We start from the raw sequence: 27,593 nt of genomic DNA on the forward strand, positions 1-27,593 counted from the left end.
AAAAAAAAAAAAAAAAAAAAAAGGAAATGTACACAGGGCGAGCTAATTGGAGCAAAGACGAAAATGAATTTTTCCTACAATTTTTTTTTTTTATGAAAATTATAAGATATAAGATATAACCAATCAATTTTGACGATTACGAAGCCGCCAGTTTCAATGTCAGCCGAGTGACCTAAAATTCGAAAATATCAGGCACGTGAGATTAGGAAAAATTGTCTATGAAATTATTAAGCGGACAGACGTTAAATTGATGTATGCTATTATTTTCAGCCACCGGCAAACCAGCCTCCCGTAATAATATGTTAATAGATTCCAAGGCCCTGCCTTAATTTATTTGGCCGTCCTGCATACGGTGCATTGACCGATTTCTAAGTATAAATTAACAAGGCGGAATTTCAAACCGGCTCCACGTCGATCGACTACTACATCGCATCGAATCAAGCCTTCCCCACAGTGGATTCGCTCTCGTCTATACTTGGGCGATTACGTGACACCGATTAGACGGAATTTCGGCGACCTCTGCACATGACGTTAATGCTTAAGGTTTACGCGCGTAAATACAATCGCGTCTGATTAACGCTGCTTGCACGCACCGCCCTTATACGTATCTGTACTAACCTATCTAGCATACCCACATATATATGCGTATGGGATATAATTAGTACCGCCGTACTATTTGGCTAATTGTACTCGGGGAAGCGAGCCGGAGGCGTTTCGTGAGTTCTAATCGAAGATTGATCAGTTATCGAAGATCCGATTAATCCTGGCAAAAGGTAGCCCTAGATGGGCCGTAACCCAGTCTAATGATAAAGGGTCAAAGGGCAATGGGAAAAAAAAAAAAAAAAAAAAGGAGAAAGTCCCGGCAGAAGTTTTTCGAGGGGATCATACGTAATTGAGGGGGAGGATCCTCCGAAAAAAAATTCCCTCGTAATTAACTGACTTACGGTATAATTCGAAAAGTTCAGTCTGCTCTGTATTGCGCGAAGAAAGGTATAAGGCGTCGGTGTGTGTTTTGTTTCCCCGCCGTATCCGCGCGCCGAGAGTAATAATTACTTGTGTGAGCTTCGAGCGTGGGACAGATTTACGTAATTGTTAGTCAACGGAATGAGAAATGATACGATACGGATTTCTATAGACTTCTTTTCGTGCTTGCTCCGAAAAAATGGGTCATACCTGTTTCCATATATGAAATTGCTCAATCCACCTATTGTAAAGTAAAGCACGAAGGTGCCGACGCAATTAAAACTGTGATTTAATAAAATCTCATTTTCTCCGACTTTCTTCGGAAAAGAAAAAAAAAAAATTAAAGCGACCACATCACGAGTCTAGGCATAAAATCAAATACACACCTTGGAATTGCGAGCAAAATTTGAAAACACGTATAGTATACATATATATAAAAATAAAAAATATAATTTGCCAAAAGACGATTCGAATATTTTTCGCGATATTCGACCAGGCCTTCTTTTTCCCCTAAATTAATTTAACGTTTGCCATCGCGATTAAGCGAGTCATCTCTCTCCGGGACGTCAGCAAGGATGCCGTCGACCTAGTCTTCGATCTTGTTCAATCATCGTTTTTTTTTGTCACTTCCGTCAGTCAACGGCGACGCTTCGATATTCGCCTTTGCAGTGACATTCGCGAATAACGCGAATAACGCGAATAACGCGTGCCAATATCGAACGACGACAAAGCCGCATTTGCACGGGCGACGTGATCAAGACTTTCCGAAGGATTTGTAAGAGCGCCAACAAATTGGCTAGCTTCCGGCTGCTTATACAGTAGTTGACAATGGTCCAGGCGAGATTTCATCGCCTCGCCTATTTCCGCCCGTTAATAACGCCGAAAATATGGATGCAATTTCAAGCCGAAATTTGACAAAGGAATATCACGGAAGGAACGCGATAAAACGAGTCTTCCCACGAAACACACGATAAAGCAGCAGCAGCATAATCATACGAAATTACGAATATTTTATCAAACAGCATACATAGTCCACTGCGCATGTCGAGTGATCGGTAAAAAAGATTAAGCAAATTTTGAAAAAAAAAATTTTTGGAAAAAAATCTTCCCCCACTCAAACCCTCTTCGACCCCCGAGACTGAATGGACACGAGTTTTGGAACAAGTAAACTTTGGAGTCGCCACGTGGATCCACGCGAATGTCAATCAATGGTAATTAATTTAAAACCGTCGATTCTACGTTCGATCACAGGTCAGAAAAACTTCAAGGGCACGTGGGTCCTTTGCGAGGAGAAAACAGAGGCAATAAACGTCGTTTCACTTGACAATCATTCCTCCTTCTTGACAAAGGTTAACTCTCGAAAAAGAGGCAAAGCACTTGATTCCGGAGAAAATCGATGGCGGAGTAACAGTGCACGTGGCGAATCCGACTGACAGTAGTAAGAGCAAATCTACTCCAGAGCTGACAACGAGAGAAGCCAACTGTAGGAAACCCGACGTCAAACGGAACGCGCCGACGCTTCTGTTTATACATGCAATATACACATATATATATACAGATATACAGTATATGATATACAGGGCGACGATGTACGAGACACTGAAAGGACGAATAACAACGAACTAGTTGGGTTGGTACAAGTAGTAGCTGCTTAGACACTACGTTGATACTATTACCGCTACTAGCGATACTAGTATCGATATCGTTGCACCTTTCGACCGAAGAGCAATATTGACCGACCCCATAAAACGTAAATGGCAATAGTGAAGTGCGCGAATGAAAACTCGATGGCGAATCTCATATGTCAAATTTACCTGGTATATTTGTATAATCGAATTAGCATATTCGTTCGATGAGAACTAATGGAGGATTTAGCAATGCAGCCGACGAATCGACTGGGACCTTTCAACTCGTGAACTGTCTAACCCAACCTAACCTAACTTTCCAGTAAGAGCCTCGGAGTACGCTCTATCAATTTCCCGTAGACCATTAAACTAAAACTGTAAGATCCTCCGCCATTTCAGGATCATTACTTTCTTACCTACGGAAATGTATTTCGCCACGGGTAATTTCAGCGGGTTATCGTTTAAGACAAGATTTCGATAAATCCCGAGTTGACCAGCCGCGCTGCCCAGTCACTTCCTCTATATAGGTATACACACGTTCTGTATTAGATCTGGCTGTGCTTTTGTTATCGGTGAATACCGTCTGGTTCAAAAGTTTTCACGTCCAACTGGTCTCGTGGGAGATAACAGGGATCGATATAAGGTCGAGATAAAAATTTGAGGGTTTCGAAGGGGATGAAAAGAAGAAGGGTCCTTTTCGATGTCAAAAATCCCGGGTACCTCGTGGAGATGGGTATAGGTTGGGTAATCCGAAGATAATGGAAGTTCGTAGAAGGTTGCGCAATCCGTCGAGGTCATTGACAAGCGAGTCGTGCTGCTGAGTAGTTAAAGTTGCGAGTAACAAAACTCTTTCGTAATTTTTATTGATTTATGGAAATTAATTATGAAATGAAAAAACTGCGTTAAATTACGTCAGGTGAAATCAACAGGTATAGAAAAGGAAAAAACAAAAAAAAACGTGTTGAAAATATCATGAATAAATCCTGGGATAGAGATTGAGGTCACTGACGGCATTCAAATCATACCCAGAATTCGTCAACCCTATTTCACCCTGTGCAAGTTATCGAATGACTTCACGGAATTCAATTTTATCCCAGATAAATCCGATTGCGCGAAACTTCCTTTAGAAATTGTAATATGCACCTGTGTATCTGGACGAATGGATTTTAAAATATGTTTGCGAGAACTTTGGTCATTGTTCAAATGAAATTTTTCTAAAAGTTCAATCACCCACGTGATACGAAATTACTGACAGTGCACATAGTATATATATATATATATATATATATATATGGATGTTCGCCGTTGGCAATAACGTGACGGTCGGTTGTTGTCCTGATTGTTCGATATCCTAATTAACGACATACAACCAACTTTCCGATCAAAGCATATTACACTTTGTCAGGTCACATCATCAAATATGATGAAGCTCCGGTATTTTAATTAAAACTTTAAAATCCTCCTCTGACAAGTACAGTCCTTATGATTTAACACTTGCCAAAAGGCGCAAACATATTTTCGATCAAAAAGTAGGTTATACTTACTCACAGTGTATAAGTCGAATGCGCTTAAAAATTTGTATAACCCACAACAATTTCTAGACTCCCCGGTGGATCGTTTGTCCACTAAAAAAAAATGGGTAAAGAAAAGCGTCAATCGATAAATATAATTTTCCTCTTGATTCGATCTTATAGCCCATCGTAAATGTCTTATGGAAAGTAATTCTCGTATCAGCTTTCTTTTATTCCAGTGATATGGACCTCCCTGAAGTTAAACAATTTTTCTACCGTGAAGCGTATTTACGTAATATAAGTTCAGCGATCCTCGATCACTGCAGAATTTTTCCATAAATTTCCTAAAAACTCGAAAAATCTCGGGCCACTGGGTAAGAAAAATTGTTCGAGATTTTGACAAAATTAAAAATCCTAGTTTACGCAAAATATACATATATGTATATATATATATAAATTACTCATCGAATTTGGTATCACGAAAACTTTCTTCGCTCATCCCGCAGACAGTTTCACTTTCATCATTCAAAATAGTCATTCAACTTATCGGCTGTTAACGATAGTTAACTCGAACCGAGTGTCAATGAATAAGATACCTATTGCTCGCCCACGTTAGCCGTGCGATATTGCTTTAAAGGGAAACTTGTGAAGATGATGATGCGAAGAGTCAAGATCCTGCGGAGGATGGAATTAAGGGAAAAAACCCAGGAGAAATTTTACTGTAGGAAATAAAATGGCAGACGATAAAGAAAGAAACGTCTATTCGTTACCGTTCGAAGCCTTTATGACTTGCGATGGCCGCATAAAAGGGACATAACCTTGACACCTCCCCGCCCCCCTTGTCTGGCCGCCCGCCATCCGCACGATACACATTTATTCAGATACAGGACTTCTGTGGGTTTTTACGTGTCATTGCGTAGGTACTGTTCGATATAATAAAGTTCGAGAAGTTTCAAATCGTAATTGGACCAGTTGACGTTGACAGGAATACCTGATCATTTAGAGGGAATAACAACAACTACACGTTTACCACCCTGTAATTTTGCTGTCATTCGAACATAAAAGAATGTTCCGTGTTGTCACGTGTGAATGCAAAATTCGACTATGGGAAGAAGAATAACCGTTTATTTCGTAATATTAAATTTCTTTCCAGAGCGAATCCCATGAATAATTATCTGAAAGTAGAAGGATAAATTTTTAAGTGAAATTTTGAGCGTGGCAGAATCGAATATAAAAAACCGACATATATCGTAGAATATGAATGTCACGAGGTCCCCGCTTGAGCGTACGCAATATGTGAATAGCGATAAAAAAACGTGCAAAACCCTTTTGAAAAAGAAAAAAAAATTACAATCATCCCGCACGGACTTGGGATCCTTGAAATTTGCATGTTACAGGAAAACACGGCAACAACAAAAAGAGAGACACTCCGTCGATATTTCTCCCGAGTAAACAACTAAATCTCTCGAGGTTGAAACTTCCTAGTGAATCGTCGACACTCTCGACATTCCCTCCAGCACCCTTTAGTCTGTTATCCCATTCCACTATCGTCCCACAGAACATCTTTGTCCCAAGATTAAACTTTGCCAACCGTCGTTCGTCCACGAGCCTCAGTTTCGTCGACTTATATAAATGCTACAAATCCCTTTGGACGTAGACTGAATAACGAGAACTAGAGCTAAAAGTAGAAAATTCAAAAGACATCTACGTACCGCGTGAACGAAGTGACGGTCTCTCACTTTTTCACAGATTCCTTTCCGTCCAGCATACACAACACTGTTCATAAGCGTACCCAGTTCCTTCTGCTGCCTGTCTACACTTAGCCAAAGACCGAATGAATAGCGAGTGAGTCGCGAGGTGCCGCGTGCAACATTAGCAACCGGCCAGAGGGTGCAGGACACGACGTGAAGGAGTCGCGGCACGATACTGACGAGTCGTCGGAGCAGCGTGGAAACCTCATGCCGCGAAGGAGCCTCTCCCCTCCCCTCCCCTCCCCGCACCGCCCTCCTACCGATCCTCAGTCCTCGACGAACCACCAGCCAACAACCGCCAACCCCACTTTGCTACCACCGATTCTGTTGCTCCCCGTTCGGATTGGCGCACAGCACACCTACCCCGCGTCAACCCCATACCCAACCCTCAGCCGCTAGGCGTTTTACCGCGAAAGAAAAAATGTACCAAAAACAGCCAAATCCAGCTGGATTGTCTCGCGTTGTACCAGAGATTGAATTCTGTGTTAGGGAAATGCTAAATATTTACGTGGATCATAATCAGATTTCTATACTGTCAATGTTAGTATTATCCACTCCCCAGTAGGATGCATTGTTGTTGGTGGATAATGGCCATTCGTATAGGTCTAAATTGGCCAAAGTAACGAAAGTGACTCTAATTGTAATTTTTGTAAATACTGTTTTTAATCGTTCCTATGGTATATCTGGTATGTAACGTCGTGCCTGTCCCACGTTCGAATTAACCGACGACTAGAATGTACATGAGGTAGGGGGGCCGAGCAGTCGGAGCAGTCGGAGCATCCTTTTACTACCAGTCGTGTCTAGCCGACTTTATTCTCATCTTCAACTCACTTTCATCTCCATTTACCGTTGGAAACTATCGACTCTTCTTGACGTTCCTATGAAAATTTTATTTTCGATCTTTCGGACGATCGACGTTTTAGCGCATTTCTCAACTCGCCTCGAACTTCACTGGTAAAAGTGATTTCGTGCATGGCGCTCACACGTTCTTACATAAATAGCAGTTTACATGCGACATAAGTAAATACACTGTCAGTCTCGCAGACTCCTGGACCTGCACGAGTTCACAGACTGTGCACGTCACATCGCCGATACCGATGTTACTCGAAAATGGCTTCTTCAAGAGTTCTTAGACAAATTGAATAACGTCACGATTGGCCGCTAGTGAAATTGCCGGAGATCGTAAATTCCAGAGTGAAGAAACTCGAGTGAATCCTAGAATGGAATTTAAGGGGCATTCGTTCTAGTGACAAAATAATACTAGACTCGAAGAAAGTTCAGCGATCGATCCTCGCGGCTGAGAAGTAAAGTTTTCCTATAGAGAAAAGTCTGTAGGAATGAAATTGCCGTAGGGCCATCCGATTGATAAATTTGAAAGTTAAACTCGAGATGCTTTTGTCTTGAAAACTTCAAGAGGAACAACTCCGAGTTCCACTCCGTAATTATGAAATTAGTATACTTATAATGTGTCTGGCAATAAGTTTCATTGCCACGTCCCTGGTTCTCGTTAATGGATATTGATTTTAATCTTCAAAGTAGTATTCGAAATTAATTTTTTATTTCTCTTTAAATAAATATTTGACTTCCCTTCTACATCCCTTCTACATTTCACAGGGACGTTTGAAGTTTATGGAAAATTCACTGTTACATTTGTCAATCAACAATATTCATAATGTTCAATAATTCCGATAAATACGCTAGGAAATTCTTTCAGGGAAAAATGTACCATACCGATCATTCGCGTTCATAAAATTGAAAATAATGGTTAGGTCGGCGTATAATAAAATTTTGCTAATTATTCGTTATATGAATAAAGATATAACTTCAGGATACTCAAAATTTTATATCATTACCCAATCATCGTCAGGGAGCAGGGTAGAATCTAATTGGAGTTCCGATTGAAACAGAAATACTTGATTGGACAAAAACCAATAATTAAATCATAAATACCAAAATTCCGCATTATTCATTGAGAAGAGGAGGGGGGGGGGCAAAAAATTTTATTTCCTAAAAATACGTGACGACCTTCACCCTTTTCTATGAGGCTATCAAAGCCACAAAAGTTCCTCCATTAAGAAGACGTTAAGTGGTCTCGCAATACATCCCGGTATAACGCATCGACGTTGGTACTCGGTCGGTCCATTAAATATGGCCTTCACGGGATGCTGCCAATCCAGTCAGGATCAAAGGCAGCGGATTATAAGCAAAGTACTCGGGTTACTTACGAATAAGAATGCGGCGACAAATGTTGGCGCGTGTGCAATGTCACTCATTGTCAGTCAGTCAGAACTCATTACGGTGCATTACGCTAGCACGTGGGTCACCGGTTAGAATCTCGAATTGCTCAAGTCTCAACCTTAACTGTCATCCGGTTTTCAATTTTACCCTTATGACGTAACAACGCTGTCGAACCGGTCCCGGACTGCAAAAATTGCCGACCTGTATTCGGCCTTAGAAAAATCGTATAGGTAAAATTTATATAGGAATTTTTTGACATGCATGTCTATTGATTCCAAATACACGGAAAAATGATAAAATAGATGTTTACTAGCGAAAGATTACTTATCGGTTGAACCATTCGACGGAATGTGTCTGTCGCAGTCAGATGCATGCATCCGATTCGCATTGTCCGGGATCTGTGAAAGTAAAGAAATTTCAATAGTGCATACCCTTGCAGCATCCATCCAACCAAGTAGGTGGGTACATTCGAACGATCGGATTGTATATTATTTCCCAGTAACGTTCCTTTCCATAGGATCTTACGGGTGCGAGATAACGGAGGAAAAGGTCTGGAAAAGCAAGAATGCGAAATAAAGAGGCTGAGCTACCGGGTGCCGAACTCCTTTTCCAAAGTGGCGTCGCGGAGGCCAGAAAGAAAATCTACTGATGAGGTTGGTACACCGCGACTAACAAGGAGCTCATTAGCAGTGAGAATAACGATGCCGGTTTTCTGAAAGTTCACCGTGAGGAAAAGGAAGGGAAAAAAGGGAATAATTCAAAGAAAAAGTGGGGGTTATTCCGGTGCGAAGTAGGAAGGACATTTATCGTTATGGGTTTTCTTGGTTTACTGCGCAGCATTGAGAATCTCTCAGCGAGAGACTCGACGTTCCAGTAGGTCGGCGAGAGTTTTGCCTCTCGCAGAGGCACCCCCAAGATTCCTATAGGGGTAGGTGGAGTTTGATGAGAAGTGGGAGCGAGGTGGCAAAGAATAATAAAATTAAAGAACAGAAAAAAGATAGCAGGTTCCTATAGATATCCAAGTTCATTCTGCACTGTATTTTACAAAAGAGTTTTCTTCCTTTGATCTGAAGTCTCAGCCTCTTCCCTCGAATTACAATGCGACGGAGTAATCTCACTGTGAGTTCATAGGGAACGAGATACTTTCCAGGAACCAGAAACGCGGTACCGTCGCTCGGACGAAAAAATTCGCTTTTACACGAACCTCTTCTTCATTCTGCTTCAACGAAGCTCCTGATTCTACTGACGTATTTTCGGATCAAAATCAATGAATTCCTTTGCGGAGGCACAATGCTTTGTTTTAAAACGTCAACTCTCAATTTTCATTTATGTTCCCCCAAAACACGTGTGGCTGACAAGTACGAATTGTGGGGTCTGGAAATTTACCTTCTTGTTGTTACTTTTGTTGCTTCCTGCGCTCCGCGTAGAATCGCAGAGCGGGAGGATCGGAGCGATAGGAGAATTACAGTGAAAACGTGGGATCGGTACTGTCTAATAATTTTACCTAATTCCTTGATAAGGGATTGTAACTCGTGACTCGTGCCGGAGATTCATTTATCTTGTATCGTCGAGAAACACAAAGAAAGGACTTTCCGTTGCAATTCCAACGCGAATGCTAAACACAGGTTACATTTGCATTACTGGCTGGCTCTTTGTGTCTGGACCATTATGAGATGCATCTCTGTCTGATAAGGTTATATACAGAATAATAATATCATCCCCTATTGTAACGTTACCCTTTCCATTTTATGCAAATTTTTTATTATTATTCTCAGTGCGAATCGATGCGAAATTTTTCCGAGCACTTTTCAACTGAAAATAATCAAATACTGCTTTTCGAGGACTTTATGAAAGTTTTCACTAAAAATATCTTTTCAACAGTTTCTAGATGATTGATCTCAGACCCCAAAGGGATTTCAAACTAGAAAACAACTTGCCACATCACCGGTACTCGAAATTCCAAGCATGAACTTGGATTCCTCCTAGTCCAGCAAAGCAATAAACCACACGTTATGTACGTACGTATAACGTAGCATTTCAGGTGGGTTCTTCGTAGCAGAATAGTAAACTAACCTAAAATTTTATGCACGTAATACCGTCGCGTTTACGTTCCATATCCCCAGCTCTAGGAACACTTGAAATTTCGCTCATTGTGTCTACACGAAATTGGATTCGGTTTTAAAGTCGACTCCTGGATCGAGTAAGAGGAATTTAATAATTTTCATATAACAAGGGAAAAAAAAACAAATTGTACTTTCTTGTATGACAATAATCAAGGGGCTCTTAATATCATGGAATTTTTCGCGACGTTTTTCAATGCAATGTTCAGCAATTTAAGCTTGTTATCCAGAGAAATTCTCTGTGACGAGTCTTTAGAATCTGCAGTACAATAAAGGACGAGAAAGAAATTGGAGAGATTCTGGGATCCTTGGAAAAAAATTAACCGACCATCGCGCGACAGTGAACTATTTCCACAACGCCGAGTGGCATTTCAGCCTCTTAAGATGCCATCGCTGACTCGTCAAGAAAAACTAAGGTGGATTTGATCCGAGTGAACTGTGCCACTTGAAAACATGGCGAATCCTGGAATCGCAAGTATGTCATCTGTCCTAAGTAAAACTGACGATGCCAGCTGGTAAGAATTAATAGTAAGGATTCTCCTAAAAAATGAACAAGGAAGCTGATCTTTATACGAGATATTATACAGTGAAATATTTTGTTCACGAATTTTCCTAAATAAATTAAGGGACATTACTTTCGAGCCACTATGGCCGCTATAACGTAGCCGCAGCCTGTTTTCATAACAGTCCCTGAAATATGTGTTATTCGCGAGCGACACGCGAAACTCGCATAACCGGAAGGAAGGAAAGGTTTGAACGCCGTGATGTCCATATGCAAAACACAATGGTAGTTTTTCACGAGTGTTGCCGTAAAATAATGTCGTGACGTTCTCGCGAGATCTATTTTCGCCGTCAATTTCACAAGTTTCTTTAGCGACTGCCGTTGCTCGATTAAAGTGCACCTTGATGGACGGACGTTGCAGTCGGAGACTAGTTGAGTTTTCCCAAGTGGGAAACTTCGTATTTCAGAACACTACCAACCGAATGATGCCGGCAGCAAAACCAGCTAGTAGGTCACTACTGCACTTTTTCGAATTCTTAAGAAAAATAGAAAAGTAGAAAATGACGTTGTCGGGATAACCTTACCTTAACGTATTGCGCCATTCCCACCATCCAGGTAATTCCTTTAAGTCCTTGCCAACGTATCCCACATACGAAATCGTCCATAGCGGCCAGCATCGTTCCACAAGAAAATCCACCAAGCACGAAAATCATTCCAACTATACTTAAAGACGTGCACCGATGTAAATAAGATTTAAAGAGTCGACCAGAGGAAGCCATTGTAATTCTCCCTAAGAGCTTCCGAGTATGGAGGCAAGATGGCGTCCCGATCGTAGATGCCCTTACTATTATTGCGATGAACTGACCCCCTGTCGTAGTTCGAAAGTTTGCCGCAAGGGTCGCTAAACGAAACGAATGTAAACAACGCAGAAACCCGAAGTAAAATCTAAAAGATGCAAAAGTCAATCGCGCAGTATTAAAGAGAATGATGCAACGTCAAGCGTAAAGCAAAGTTTTGGTATCTCTATTTTGTACAAGTGGGATGAATTTCGCGGCGTCTGAACGCGGCTGCGGCTCATTATATCACAGGTTTCTGGATCCATGAAATTTATGCAAAACGTGTAACATCACCGAATTTATTTGGCCTCTTGCCTATTTCGGCTCTGCCCAGAGGAGATCGTCCTTACTGCTGCTGCTGCTGCAGGCTCAAAAGTCTCGCACGGACACCAGCTGAAATCTTGACTCCGTGTAAATGGTAAAGTGGAGTTTAGTAACCGGAATTACTGGAATAGATTTACATGCGAACAATGAACGATTGGTTCCAGTTGAGGCACATATCCACATATGCGGCTTACACATGTCTATCTGCTATTCAAACAGTCGGACTAGCAAATAACTGGCTATACGATACCGTATACAATAACCCTTCGATGATTCGAGTGATAACTTCGTAATAGTTATATAATTTTTTTCACCGTCCACAGGCGAATCCCCAATGCTGTCAGCGATTCTGTATCTTCGTTGGACAGGACTGAAATCGGGTTGGCCCGGAATTCCTCCGGAGGGCAATGACTGAACGACAAGGAGCAATTAAAGTTTTCATCATGGTAAGAAACCCAGTCCACCCCTCGCGACGAATGGCTCCCAGTGGCGCCTAAACGGTCGTAATTCGCGCGTGATGAAGTCTCGATTCCGTAGTCGTCGTCACGACTTGAGACAGCGAGTCGCGGCAAAACGCATTAACGCTCGAAATATACGAGCCTGAAGCCCGCAAAATCTCTGAAGCAACTTCATTATGTTCAATCTCCTCTGATTCGCTGTTCCAAGCAGGATTTCACGTCGCGAGCGAATTTTCAACAAATTTATGTCATTTGCAAATGCACGACACGCGAGTGCACTAGAACAGACAGTTGAAATTTATTGACAGATATTAAAAAAAAAAAATAAATAAAAAATAGAACGCTCGTTAAAAACTCACGTCTAGTTTGAATCGACGTCCATAAAGTTTTAACGGGACATCTCTATTTCCGCAGCAAATTCTGTCAGTTTCGCACACACGGTCAACCTGGAAGAAGGCTATAACGAATTGCCCTCATACGTATCTTCATTCCTGTCAGTTGTCTGTATAATTCGGAGAGGTCCACTCGGTCCAGTCAATACCACTAGACGAAGCGACGCCACCGCGTCTTTCGCGATCTTCCCTCCTGGCATAAACTCACACAAACCAACAAATCGTCCCACTGGTTTTTGCCGATGCATACACGGAGAACGTACTTGACCCACTGAGACCAGACCAGAACTCCAGCAGATAAACTGGATCGTTCCGTACGAAACTCGTCATTAACGATTTTCGCGGTTAAGATATATACGATGTCGTAACAATTTGCCATCGAAAATTCGTAACAAACGTCTGCGTGAAAGTACGAAAACGTTGAAAGGATACCTCTGAGCCACGGATAACCATATACGAAGAAGTCGTGATTTCTTGAAAGATCTGAAAATAAAAATAACCTTCATTTGGTACGTGACGCAATATCAAAATTCTAAAGGAGAATTTACATGGAAGGTATAGGACACGATGACACGAGGACAGACGCAGGCGGGTATCTATAGAAACCGTTAACGACTCCCGGCTGTTTGATGCTCGATTGGATCCGATTAACGACGAGTCGAGAATTCGAGGTTTCGTTAGACGAAAATGTAAAAAAAAGAGACCCTTATACCTCGACAGAAAAATTCCTAGTGAACTGTGATACGTGATATTGAAAAAAACCTAAACTCAAAATGAAGAGAGGCCTAAGAGGACGGAAATGCAGATCCAAATCACGCTATATCAATGGATTCATACTGTTCTACCTGAAGGTGCTGCGCTGCATGCCAGGAAGAGCAGTGACGAAGGTCGCCAAAATAGCCGGATGTCGATGGCACAAGATGACCAAGTGCCAGAAGCTGAAGTACATAAGAATGGCCGCGCGCCGCAATAAATCGAGAAGGAGAAGGAGGTAGGGAAAGAGGTGTCCAAAAATTCATGAGACGGTGAAAAAGTTCATAAAATATCAAGCCCATTCGTAATCCTGATTTCACGTGAAACTGGGAATCGATCCTCCTGCCCGAATAATCGCATTCAAACATCCTCGAGGCGTTTATTGTAAATAGAAGAGAAGCAGCCATTCTCATCTTATCCAACGAACTGCGGTTCACCGTGCGAACGAACCTCATGGCCCAAGTTTCCATGGACGCTTCTTCGTCACGTCTTTTCCACGAGAATCAAAGATTTCAGGTTAACAAGCTAGAAAACATTGAGACTCTCCGAAGTGAATCGCCCTCTCTCGACTTACTGACAAACTTCAAGGCACTCGATGGATTCCTGATGATCGCACGAGGATTTAACTCTAAAATATTTATACGTACACGTGGTCGGACTGTCAAATTTTGTAACGTCTGTACATTTTGAGAATATTATACCTGTCATTCTTGACATAGTAGTAAATCCTTAAAACAATGTATTTCGTCCAATGTTCAGTTCAGAACAAGATTTAAATATCCAAAATGTCACGGGAAATAAAAAAAAATTGGTTTATCAGCAAAGAAGGCCCTAGGAGTGAGAATTTTCCGAAAACCGAAGGATTCGAGTGCTCGTGGGAGTTCGTTGGGCAACAGTCGGATCGATATTCAATTTCAATTGAAAAATTCGCCGTTCTCCCTGGGCACCAAATTTCGGACTTTTGATGCTCGAATTAGGAAGCCGAGAAGAGGAGACCCCGAGCTCCGCACTATCGAGCCTGACTTTCATCTGTCCGTAAGGTCGATTAAGCTTTTCGAGGGTCACGAGGGATTCCCAAAGGCCAGGCTCCTCGAAATGTGCCTTAAACTTTCTCAACGTCTCGGTTCGTCCGCCGAGGATCAATCCTGTTAAATCCCAACTAACTTGTGCGGCCGATCGAGCGTCGTGACGTTGCCGGCAAATGTCACAAGAATGACAGGCATCGATTATGCTTCGACTCGGTGCGCAATTCTTTTTCTCTCCCGTTAGAATTTCCATCCGCCCCGTTCCGACGATCGGAAACCCAGATCGGGACTCGCCAAGGGATTTCTCATAGCGACAAAACGTTCCAGGTCCCGGCATGCATTGCGCAGCCAACCCGAGTCCCTTGGCCGAGTCCCAATCCTCCACAACGATATTGCAAACGATTATCCATGTCCCTGATTGGCATCAAAGTTCATCGCAGTCTCATAAATTCCCTGCCGATGTCTTTCCTAGTTTCCCTTCTTTAAACTTTACCCCCCGCAAGACAAATGCTCTCCGGCTGCGATCTGCGATTCCGCGATCACGACGCGACGCAGCCGCTCGGCGCGAACTCCTTGTGAAAAGATCCCTATCGTTTTATTATATTATACGTACAGAAGAACTGCCACTTGCATTGGGGTCAAGAACGACACGAAATTTTGTCAGAAGAAGACCCGAGCCGATAACGATCTCCTTTGAAACTTTACTTCTTCTTGCTAGACACAATGCGCCTACCGAACAGTTGCGTAACGATCGTATTTAACATTTTACGATGTTTGCCTAGATATTCCAGAAGGATGTTTGACGTTCTTAAAAAAAATTTAAAATCGCCAGTCTTCGGCTGTGCTTTCTCAAATATGAGAAAAAATACTTGAAATATAATACCCAGGTGGAAATCATTGATTTATAAGATGCAATGTAAAAAGGACTTTTAAGATGCAAATGAGACTTTTTTCTTAGGAGATTGAATTTCAGAAAATTAATCCTTTTATCATTTTAAAACTGCAAGACAATTAAATGAGAGACAACTTTTTGTTTTCCTTCCACTTTCAATGATCCTTCACAGTGAAAGAAGGAAGACCAGGGGTGCCAACCTAGCTCAACCACAGATCCCTCCTGTCCCGTGTATGAAAGACGGGGATATACCCTTGTATACTTTGGATTTCCCTCTAGCACCCCCTCGGCCCTCTGTCCTTCTCGTCCCTTGAACTTTCCTCCTGCGCTATTCTTCCCTTCGCGCGAATAAGACACAAGACAGTCGGCAGCCTCGTAGACAGGACAGACGCTGGATGGATGAATCTTGGGTTAGACGTGACTCATTGTCGGTTATGAAAGATATTAACGATATTGCAAAATTTTTACCATTAAACTACAAGATGTTGGTATCATCCATTGATATCGGGAAGATCCAAACTAAAGATAGGAATAAAACGAAATTAAACGAAAGTTGCAAGATGGTATTATGATAAAAAAAAATTCAAAAGTTAAAGTCTAATTCTACCGAACGCGTACAACGGAGCGATAAAGTTAATAAATAAAAGTTAATCCGCGAGTTAACTTTTTGAAAGCACTAAAGTCCGACCAGTTCGTGACTTACTCGACAAAGTGAAGAATGCGTTTCCCTTAATTCGCTAAAAGTCAAACATCGAGAGCTGTTGAAAGTCTTGGATAGGTAGTACGGGGAGGAAGAAGAGGTGGAGAGGGGCGGGAGGGCAGGGGCAGAAGAAAAATAAAGAGGATCGAGAAGAGTGGCTGGCGAAATATGGGCCGAGAGAGAGATAAGTTTCGAAGCAACGAAGTTCCTCGGTTTCCCGGGTGTGTCGCGCCAGTAGCGAAGTTAAGAAGAAGACTGTGTTCCTGGATTTATTATTTAGCCAGCGCCGCGCACGATGACGACACGTTGTTGCCAAGGGAGTTGCGGTTCTTGCGGTTCCCGATGCTTTCACCTCTGACACTCTGACACGCCCGAATCCCTGCTGCGCTGAAGCTTCCTTCCTCCTTCTAATCTTATTAACCGAACTCTCAAATATGGGACTCGCCTTCGTCTTTCTTTCCTGTCGTGTCACCCGGTCGTATTGTCTGCCGAGTCTGGAAAATATTCAGGATGCTCTTCCTCGTTGCGCTGGGAGAAAGTAGAAGGAAAATTATAAAAAATTTCTACCCAAGCACATGGACCGATAGATATTTGGCTGCTGCTCCAAGAGACTTTTCGTCGTTCAGTCAAGAAAAGCCAAGCAGCTTACTCACTGTTATTTGAGATCAGTCAAGAAAGTCTCTGGGAAAATCTTGAAGAGGATAAAGAAGTAAGAGATTCTTAAGGATTTATATATCCCTTTTGTCCGGACGAGACTTGATAAATTTTTCATATTATAAATCCTTGGAAAAAAAAATTTTTTTCCTTTAGCTAAAATAATTATTTTTTTTTTTCCAAGCAAGAGTCCAATACTCTAATTATATACTTGGAATGTAATAGTTAATCGAGAATAGTTCCAGGTAACAATCGTCTAATTTATTAAACACTTTACTTCTCTTAGTACAATGGCACACTTCGGTGTAGTTGAGGTCGTTGATTCCGAAAGTGGTACTAACTACCAATTGCTTTGATATTAGACGACTGCAATAATATATCAAGTACTGAATAGACTATATCATATTGAAGTAGAAGTTTCCAAGTTTCCGTTATCCACTGGCATACCTCCCACGCATTATGGTACCTTGAACAGAAAATAAATATATATATATATATTCGTAGGGACGTGAGAGTCTTCGAGTGACGTAACCATAGGATTACAAATTTACCACAAATTACTGTATTATCAAATAGGAGCTCGTGAAAGATGAGAAATTTTTAACGAAATTAAATAACAGCTGTGACGTCGATTGCGACCAAAATTATATGAGCGTCGCGACGCTATTTCAAAATTTCATTAAAATTGATTCAAACGGCTCTCTGTTTCTGGCTGTGATATTTCTAAGACGTGAGAGCATTCCAAGAAAGGATTGTACAGTCCGTAGGGTCCAAGATTAATTAACTGATCCTGTCGGATCTTATAGCAAACGCGTAATTAACTTTCGTCTTCGAAATAGGATAAAAGCGTGAGAATATAATTAAGGTACTCTTGCCATTACGTTTGTTCGGTATAATTTCCGAGTTTCATAAATTCCTACAATTTCGAAGTGCAAACTTACGCGTGTAAAAGTCTAACCCTTCCGCATTTCACGAAACTGCATTACCATCGGTCGGTAACGCGCGTAATACATATTCAACGCTCTCGCCGCCGGTCTGACATTACCGTGCGCCCTTGTTCGAAACAGACCGTGCCAGATAAAAAAGGACGTCCGATCATCGGAGATAAGAGTGATTAAAGCGAACGATAAAAATTTCTCTAAATCCTCATTTAATATCCCAGGTCTGTTCTTCGTTAATTTTATCAAACAATCTCACCTCCTTCACAATTATTCTCAATTACGTGTAAACATTATAAATTTATACCTTGCGGTTCTTCTCCTCAGCCAGGCCGATCTTGCAGTAACAGCATCCGCATCAATTCGTTACGTCTTGTGCCATGATTCCACAGTGTGCTTCTTGTTTCTATAATTACAGTAATATAACTCAGGCTCGGATGCGTCGTCTGAAAATTTTAAATAAAATCCACAGCACAGGGTTCGCAAGTCCGGCAGGAAATTATTTGAATAATAATTGACCTGCTCGAAGTACCTTTTACCTAATTTTCCTAAGTGGATTCCAATATCCAGATATCATTAAGAGAAATGGCAAATTAGCACTTACGTAATTCCGATCTGTTTCCGAATCCCAGGAGGACGTCACATCCGGTTTAATTCCGAAAGCCATTCCAGAGCGCAGCGTCAGAGAAGAATAGCAGCAAAGTCGATTCTCCTAGAATTTCGAAATTTCACGTATCTTTCACTCATTAAAATGCGTCCGCGAATAATTCAGCAGAAGGAAGAATCACCGTAACACGAAGCAGATGCCTTTGTTACGTGCGAAGCGCGGATTGATTTATACGGCACGCAGCTAATCCATAGATATACTTCTCACGCGCGAATATAATCAGCAGCCAAAACTCGTATCCTGCTAGAAAAATAATAGGGATAACCTCGAATTAACTGACAAAGGAATAACAACTGTTTTATACCCGATTCACTTCGTATCCGCCATTGTCAATCTCTTCCTTCACCTCTTGTATCCTTTCACTGAATTTTATGGTTCAATGAAACAGCTGTTGCGCAACCTGCCGCAATATTAGCATACAAACGGAAGCGCAATGATCCTCCTTTCGTTACGCGTCTACCACATGCACAATAAGTACGTACATACGTACAAGAAACAAAGATTACATAGGCGGGTCTCCCACTTATTGTAAATAAAAAAAAAGTCTCGTCAGTTATACATTTGAACAGCGGAGAAACCTTTCCATGGAGCAACGAGTAATGAGTGCGTTAAGGTGAACGCGTGGCCTTGCTCCTTTCGGCGAATCCTCGAGTCAGGGTCCGAATTAAGAAATTCCGGTACAGGATGGTCCATAGGGCTGCGACTGAATTTAGACTCGAAAAATCCCTGGGTGGGAAAAAGTCATCTACAAAAGACGTGGGCACGTCACCAACGTGCTGGCGATAGATTCTTGGAAATGCCAGAGACGTGACTTTAGCCATTTTCTGTAAACTATAAAAAGACCAATAATCGATCAGTATCAAAATATGCTAATTGCTTAGCGAAGGTGGATTTTCATTTTTCAAATGTAAAAAAAAAACTGGTTCATTTTGGAAATTGAAAGTCGATCTACTCCGAATTTACCTGACGGCATCGAGAGATTCAATTGATGCTGTGACTGACTAGGCTGTGTGCGCGTAAGTAGACACAATGGTATATACAGAAGGGACGGTGCAGGAGTACGTCACTGGCGGCTCTTTTGGAGTCTTATTATGAAACGTTACTCAATTAGGTGCTAATTAAAAATCTCGAAAGAAAGGCTCTCCCCTTGCGTAACAGACTAACAGTATGTTACCGGAGAGGCTGATATTCCTTGGGAAGCTCAAGATTCGAAATTCTGAATCCTTGGTACAGCCTGCTGTTACTAGGATAAGGTTAATTTTATCCTCGGTCGAGGTCACCACGGCTCTACTCTCCTTAGCAGAATTAAGATCCTTAATTTGGCTCGCACGATTTCGATCGTTACGATTTAGCAGTTCGATCGGGTGATTGATACACGTTCGATACGTGCCCATCGAAAATCGTGTTACCTACGCGTACGCTTAGGTAAATTTGTCTGTGGATTATTATTATTATTTTGAATATCAATCTACAAAAAGCCAAAATCCTCCTTCAGCTAATTTTCGAAAAATCTCAAACTTTCAAATACGGAAAAGCGCACTCATCCGCGCACCAATAATCGCACGTGAAGATTACAGGTCATAGGTCAGACCCGAACGAAAGTAAGAAATTTCCCCTTGGATGCGCCAGACGCTGAACCATGCGGCAAACCTCGCAGTCCTCGAGCGTGCACGTGCATAACGACGTGTCTAAATGCGGGAAGACACACCGTGGCGAAGATACAGCTCTCACTTGTATCTTCCTCTCCCGCCCTACCGTTCTAGCATTAAATAACGTAAGAGCGGATAAAGACAGGAAAAATCATTGCATCGGGCAATCAATCCGTACTTTCCATTTTTAAGTGAAATTCTTCGGAAAGCATCCCAAGGCCAATCGGCGAAACCCACGTTTGAGAGTACTATACCAAAAATAAATACCGCAAAAAATAAATGAGTATATTAAAAAAAAAAGATGAAGCATGTAAACATTAAAATTAACCATGATCACATCGATCCGAGTTAATAGGATAACCAGCTTCGTTACGCAGATTGTACGTGACCGTCCGAGGGGAATAACGAGCGTTGCTACCAGAGAAAGTGAATACGCAGGTACGTCCAAAATTGTGCCCAGCCCCCCTGCCTTTCCGGCCCCCAAAAAAGACCCAGGACTAAGAAAATTGTATTAAAGAAAAATACTCACCCGATGATGACTTTCGAATTTTTCAGCTTTACTAATTACCATAGGAGCGTCTAGGCAAACCGGCAGGAGCGTATCTAGTCGAGACAATGGAGTGGCTGTTAGCCCAGTCGGCAATGACGTAACACTGACATGAGACTGAGAGTACAAGAGAGCACATCCTTCCGGCATTTTAATATTCGTAAGGTTCGCGCAAGACAATGCTACACGAGCAAAGGTATCTGAAAAGTAGCAGGCAGCCGCAGCGTAAGGCTTCTCTCACAAGAAAGAAAGCAGTAGAGCAATTAAATAGGACAGACTCCCATGGGACCGTGAGTATCAAGAAGAATCACGCGTAATCGAGCCATTACTTTCTTCGTACGTCTACCAACGATAAAAAGGATTGCCCGTGATGCTAGCTAATACGCAACCACCCTGTAGAATCGGTCCGAGGCTTGACTAAGAGAGAGAAAAAGACACCCGGTATACTCGAGGAAGAAGAAATTCATAACCTATAAATTTCCAAGATTTCACGGCACGACGTAAATAAGACGAGAGATAAAGGATTCTTACTGGCGACGGAAGGAAGACAATTCGCCTGGATCCTTTTACGTGCTCCTGGGACGATAATAAAGGAGCAGGCCCGAAGCTCGAAGTTACGCTCCTTCGACGTGAACATTGAAGTTTATAGGTACGAGCGGCTTTACGAGCCCTGCAAGATGAATATGCCGCGTTTCTATGGCCAGGAAATTACGGCTGAATAGACATAGAGAAGACTGTCGTAATCCGGCGAAGGATCTTATCGAGCTTAGATAAAGCGGGAATATTGAAATACTCGAGTCTCTTGAAAACATTACGAAGTTTCTATCCGAGTGATATCATCGAATATGCAGATCTTCTTCCTGAGTAATTCGAATGCGTTAAGGTCAAACGTGTATCGCGCGTGTCCCGTTGTATTCTGAATAACCTGCATCTCTTGTGCCACGGACGCAGCCTCAGCAATATTTTACGTGTCCAAAGTGCTACTTTTAATTTGGCCCCTGGTCCAGAGTCTCCGTATCTATAGATGAAGATAACGTCGCACTGTATGCACTACACGAGTAACAGTACAGAAAAGGGTGGCGGAGCTGTAATATTGTCTAGGTATATGGGGTCACGCGGGGGTCATGCTTTCACTGTTGGATGATGGCACGGTGGTACCCCTGGGATAATATAATGTCACGCTTGAAGACCTGCCTTCGCGATAACATCAGATCAAATATTTGTTAATATACCTCGAGTTCGCTTATACTGAGTATACTGCACTTCCCATATTGCATATATGTATATACACACCATACAGTGTGTATATACTATATGGTCCAGCTGTATATCCTTATTTACAGACTCCAACGCGAAGGTCTCGGCTCCAATTTCTGCTACGTCTACGTGCCAGAAGCATCTGCACACACGTGTCTCTGTATACCTCTGAGAATTCGTAAGTCAAATTACGCCAGGAAATACGTGTAAAGAATCTCCGGTGGACCTTTTGAAAAATTTCCCAAGTTGCAATCTGCAGCTAAAAAAACTCGAAACTTGTTGCCCTGCATTTCCAGTACATCTTGTGTAAAGTGACGTTGCATCTGCCCCATAAGGTTTCTAACGGCTGCCGGGACGATTCCAGCGCATCGGTATCGAAGGTGAAAGTTTATAATTTACGCTAATCTCGATATGTGAAATCCGGATCAGTCGCTAACCTTACTTGGTAACCGCGTTAGAAACTCATCGTTCATTATCATAGCTGCGAGTCACTTCCGGTTGACCCTGACTGAAATCGTCCGAATGGATCTCCGCGGGTAACTGGATTTATGCGAATGACAGCAGCCCAGGCTGCTCGTCTTAGAAAGTCTTTCACGAGGTGGCTTCTTCTCTGTAAAGCCTGATCGAACTCTTCTTCCTGACCTTTGACCGGCACGCCAATGGAAGTTTCGTCAGGGCATTGGATAACGAGGAGTGTCCGCAGGATTTGTTGTTTCTCTTTCGGGAAGTTTGACGTGGTGTATCTCAAAATAAAAAAAAAATAAAATAAATGAACGAGTGAAGATAATGGCTACGGATGATTTCAATAAATACTCTATTAAACGCCATTCATGTGCTACACAGTAAATATTACAACGTATTCGTAATGTAATAATAATATTAATAATATATATAATAAAAAATAATAGTAAATAATCATAATCAGTTATTTCGTATATATGCATATATAACATAATATAGGTATGTTATAGATGTATATATAAATACATAAGTATGCCTTTCGATCACTTCAACAATCGTCGCCAAAGCTCACTTCGACCTTTGCACTCGGGGAGCAACGTAACGAGAGACTTATACGTATGGCAATTACTTTTATTCTTCATTTGATTAGATGTGATTCGTTCCAGGTTTCATTTTTTTCGCTCAGACACAGCATACACGCCTATCTGATTCTTCTTCGATATTTTCAAGATATACATAAATTCCTCTTATCGAATATTAGATAACGTTAAAACCACTCGAAATTGACTTTGGAATGTTGAGAGGTCTTCACGAAATTTTGTGCTCTCGCAAAAATTCATTCTTAGCATTTTTTTTTCTTCTTTACGAATTTTTTGGATCAATAAAAAAAAATGTGTCAAACTTAACAATACATTGGCGAGCAAGATAACAACACCGAATACAAGATGCGACTGTTTGAATTTCCCGCCATTCGTTTGAACTGCCGCCGGCACCAGCTATCAGCCCAATGCATTTATTAAACTCCCAGGGTAAACAATTTGCCTCCCTACGGATTTTACTTCATCGTCCTCGTACATTTCATTTATTACTTTGTACAAATTCGCAAAGGTATCAAAATCGCGATACCAAGACTCCCGCGATTCTGAGAAACAAGATTAATGTTTATGTTCTTAATATCTCAAATCTTCTCATTCGCTCTTGCTATATATGTATATATATATCTTTCTCTCCCTCTCTGGCTCACGGAAAAATAGCTAATTGAAGTAAAGCATATCGTTAGATAATCGTACCACCTACACGATAATCATATCTAGGAAAGGAAATCGAGAGAGTCTACTGCGCAGGCACGTATGCGCAGCCTTAAAGAATCCGCGTGTTATCTACGCCTAAAATACGCGTCACCGCGACGCTCGGACTTTGCAATGCATATTCTTTAATGTTCATTTTCATTTATCTCATTCGCCCTTGTCCCTCTATCCATTTTCGTCCTTTATATTAGTTCCATTTCGTACCTCATATAATATACATGTACAAGCATAGACAGTGTATGATATTAAAACTAAATAACAGTGAAGCCTTTCGCAGAGCTCTGTAATAATGGCTAGTCGTGCCTGCTTATCATTATTCCACATGCGTATTCATCCCATCGATTGCAAATAATTCAGACTGAATCAATGATCCTCATAATTTATGTTCCCGGTTTCCTTTATCAGTGACCTTCTTTCGAATATTACCTTTTTATTATCAATTACTGTAGAATTATATATCTGACCCGGCAGTCGTTACACAACTAGCCAATAGAAGTTTTAGTTCGCCATTTTTTTTTTTTTTTTTTTTTTTTTTAAAAAAGCATTGCCTCAGACGTCCCAGTCAATCGCCCCACACGGTCTACTCCTGAGTTAAGAACGGTAGAAGGGTGAGCCGAACAGATGAATTCACGTGACACCCGTTTTTGAAAATTTAATTATACATCTTTTTTCTTATATTTTTTTTTTTTTTTTTTTTTTTTTTTCTTAAAAGCTAACTTATCTCATTAGCCTACAGAAAGTACTGATTATAATTCTTATAGCTCGCAATAGAGTACTGATAATACACATAATATTGTCCTGTTACACTTAATAACCAGTAGGTTTAGATATTTTCTTTTCTTTTTTTCTATTATGAATCAATGATGATCGTGACGAGACGTCAAAAGAAATAAATTTTTAAATTTTACGAAATTAATATCTTCTTGCTATTTGTTTTTTTTTTTTCGCTAACTCAAATGACTTTTTTTTTAATAGATGATACATATGAGTACCGCTCCTCGAGAGTTTTTAACCTCAAGATTTTATTTTCGAATTCCACGTCGGCATACTGAATCAAAATTTTCAGCGAATTTTCCCTGATATTGGTGCGATGATAAGACGAGTGCGTCGATGAAAATTTTGATCGGTATCGGAAGAGACGAATAGAAGTGAATAATAATAACGTAACCTAAACGCCACTCGCTCTTTTCTCACCGGATATGAGGATTTCAGAGGACGCTTCTAGTCATCCGTGTCGATTTCTTAGCGACAGTTTAGAGATACACGTTGCTCCTTTTGCTACTTAAAGCTAACCTATGATTTATAATACACTTTTCAGTTAGCTACGCAAATGCACCATTCACCACCTCCATGTCAAACCTACTGGGTCTTTAATTCTTTCATTTTCATTCGATCCTGGCTAAACGGTCTTTAACCTGGCTCTCTCGACTACAGCTACAGAGTCTTTTACGGACTAATGTCCTCCGACGTCCCCAGCAAGGAACCCCAGATTCGTATAATACAAAAGTAAATAAACTAAAGTGTGCAAGTGGCTTAAATTTCTAATCAGGATGATGCGTGTAATCGATTGTCGACGGGAGCATTCGATACAGATTTTATACTTTGAAGCTTCGTATAGGACAGCATTTACACGAAAAAGGTTTCTATCTTAGACAGGCTACGAAAAATTCATGCATTCTCCTCCTTCGGAGGCTTCGATCATTTTTCACAATTAATGGATCACCCTGACCGAGCATTTACTTGAAACAATTTTGCACCGAAGACTATTAAAGACCAGTCCTTGTTCAATTTCAAAATGTTCTCCCGTACAATCGCAACGTTTTCAAAGTTATGCAAAGGCGTGATTGTTCCAATACCGTGTACAAGGCTAATAAAGAACAAAGCATAAGATAATGAATGACAACAAAGCTGGACCGACCAGTCATAAAGAGTCCAACAAAAAGTAGACTAAAATAAAAAAAAAATGGCGAAACGTGTTAAAAAGTGACGGGAAGATCACGTCGAGCCGTATAAGACAATGTTTCCAAATGAATCGATCAGCTCGGACGGGAGTCTTCGATTTTTCGACACCCTCGCTAAACTTCACTCTCCTCGCATAATTCCATCTATTTCATATTCGCAAATCTATAATTAATTGTTGTTACGCAAATCGTACGAATCATCCGTAGGAAAAACTTGGTCTACTGCTCGCCTGAATTGCACTCTAATAACATTTTTATATAGAGTTAAACAGACTAGCATTGCACGCTCTTTCGATTCTCCTTATCATTCTACCCTCTACCACTCCTGTACATGTACGGCAACATCTCATAAACACTCGTTCGTTGCTCCTAGCACGCAGCCATCATCAGGCATCGATCAATTTCTCATATCAGGCATCATCCAATGATTCGCGCAATTGAAAACAGATAACCTAATGGACAGACTTAATGAATTAAGAAAATTTTACAGCGTGCCCCCAACGAACAATCTAAAAGACTGACTGACAAACTTGATTCCCACATTGGCACTGTATTAAAGAGCGATTCGTTCGATCCAAAGAAATAGTACAAAAAAAAAAGTGGCAAATTCCTCGCCGTGGCTGCGTACTATTCGCAATTCGCAATTAGACCTTGCAACAGTATCGTAATAGAGCTATCTCAATAGTTATCGTACTGAATCGTATATTAGCATTACATTTATAGTAGTATGAGTATCATAATTCTTAATTTGTTTACATCATGAATAATTAACTATCTAATTAAGATATATCGGAACAGTACAGTGAAAGAACATTAATTCGAATCGCCTATTAATTTCTTCGCTCTAGATGTCTCGTGTAATAATTGCGTTGCCCCTTGCAAGCATATATATATATATGCTCTCTCTCTCTCTCTCTCTATACACACATATATATATAGATATATAAATACGCACGTCAACATGCGTATCCATATAATTATATTTATACAAATCTCGCGTCCCTGTCTCTCTCGGTGAACGTGTATGCGTGTATCATTATAATATATATGTATACGGGCGCGTGTCTCCTTAATGTTTAATACTTTTAACAAAGGGTATTTCGATAAACTCAGCTATTTGCCCAAACGCCAAGACGAACTTATCGCAATGAATTTAAAAATAATATACAACAATACCGACAACATGCTGGACCACGTGATGCGCGCCGTGAACGTCATGATCGCTCGATTATAGATTCCTAGTGGCAAAAGGTATTCGCGTCTCGTTCCTCTTGATCCTTCGAAATATTCGTTCGCAAAATCTTCTCTCTCGCTTCGAAAAGCCTCCGTCACGCTTTCAGGGCAATATGGACCAGCGAGGGCTCCTGCATCCCCTCGGACGTCGTAGATCCTTCGATTCTCAAAATTGCGTAATTTTCGTATTTCGGCAGGTCTCCAACGATGCGAAACGACAGCAGCATCTTCGTTCGAGCGTTCCTTGGCTTCTCTCGTACGACCAGAACGCTGCGAAGTCTTCATAGAAATCCTGCGTAAGCACTACGGGCCACCTTATACAATTTGATTTTATACACAACTACGCAAAAACTCTAGGACGATCGCCGGTAAGTGAATATAACGAATGTACCGCATCCGGGAAACGTGAGAAGAATGGTAAAGACATTGGGCCGTATTCACAATGGGACGATGGCTGGGGTCAAGGGGGATTTCGTTGATGAGGTCAGGGAGTCTCGTGGGCCTTGGGATAGGATTTAAGGCTGCTTTTAAGGGCACGAATGACACGGGGTCGATTAAGGTAAGCGGGATTAAACTTCTTCAGGCATATTACACAGTATTTACAAGGTTGGCGCTCCTCTGCTGTCTTCGATTAATTCCAATTGAACTCCTGGAACATAAAATTTTCCATTTACAGGCATCGCTCGTTTATACCCAAGAGGGACGAAGCGCATTGCAAAATGTCTTTGAGAACGAGTGTTACGTTATTGCTGTTGCTTGATAAATGCGTGTGTCGTTAGATTACATACAGATTGCTCTCCCATGTATTAATTATTATTTTAATTCCGA

At 41.3% G+C, this 27,593-nt stretch overlaps 2 protein-coding genes and 2 long non-coding RNA genes across 30 annotated transcripts in view; 1 reads left to right on the forward strand and 3 right to left on the reverse strand.

The window, feature by feature from the left end:
• The window catches only part of LOC107263233 (uncharacterized threonine-rich GPI-anchored glycoprotein PJ4664.02), a 49,496-nt gene extending 43,480 nt beyond the window's left edge, over positions 1-6,016 (reverse strand). For all 5 annotated transcript variants that reach the window (XM_025080608.1, XM_015730187.2, XM_025080610.1 and 2 more), the window contains exon 1: positions 5,812-6,016. The gene's annotated coding sequence lies outside the window, so the exon portion shown is untranslated. The remainder of the gene's footprint in view (positions 1-5,811) is intronic.
• Positions 6,017-10,855: 4,839 nt separating this feature from the next.
• On the forward strand, positions 10,856-23,041 carry LOC112493743. Its single transcript, XR_003058419.1, has 3 exons — positions 10,856-12,121; positions 12,194-12,316; positions 21,889-23,041. It is a non-coding gene; the product is annotated as an uncharacterized LOC112493743 (long non-coding RNA).
• On the reverse strand, positions 16,984-19,087 carry LOC107263240. 3 transcript variants are annotated; one of them, XR_003058417.1, is made up of 4 exons: positions 18,654-19,087; positions 18,287-18,589; positions 17,990-18,088; positions 16,984-17,210 (listed from the first exon to the last, which is right to left on the reverse strand). It is a non-coding gene; the product is annotated as an uncharacterized LOC107263240 (long non-coding RNA). The 3 variants fall into 3 exon arrangements; XR_003058418.1 differs by having other exon boundaries at positions 18,287-18,394; positions 18,471-19,087; XR_003058416.1 differs by having other exon boundaries at positions 18,287-19,087.
• Positions 23,042-24,243: 1,202 nt separating the features above from the next.
• The window catches only part of LOC107263234 (phosphatidylinositol-binding clathrin assembly protein LAP), a 28,341-nt gene continuing 24,991 nt past the window's right edge, over positions 24,244-27,593 (reverse strand). For 19 of the 21 annotated variants that reach the window (XR_003058415.1, XR_003058414.1, XM_015730208.2 and 16 more), the window contains one exon: positions 24,244-27,414. Coding sequence is in view for 2 of the 21 variants with exons in the window: in XM_015730198.2 (XP_015585684.1) it covers positions 27,397-27,414 (18 nt within the window). In the remaining 19 variants the exon portion in view is untranslated. The remainder of the gene's footprint in view (positions 27,415-27,593) is intronic. The other 2 variants (XM_015730192.2, XM_015730189.2) reach the window with 1 other exon arrangement.

This window comes from Cephus cinctus, unplaced genomic scaffold (genome assembly GCF_000341935.2).
Source record: "Cephus cinctus unplaced genomic scaffold, Ccin1 Ccin1_scaffold0143, whole genome shotgun sequence".
Classification (NCBI taxonomy): domain Eukaryota; kingdom Metazoa; phylum Arthropoda; class Insecta; order Hymenoptera; family Cephidae; genus Cephus; species Cephus cinctus.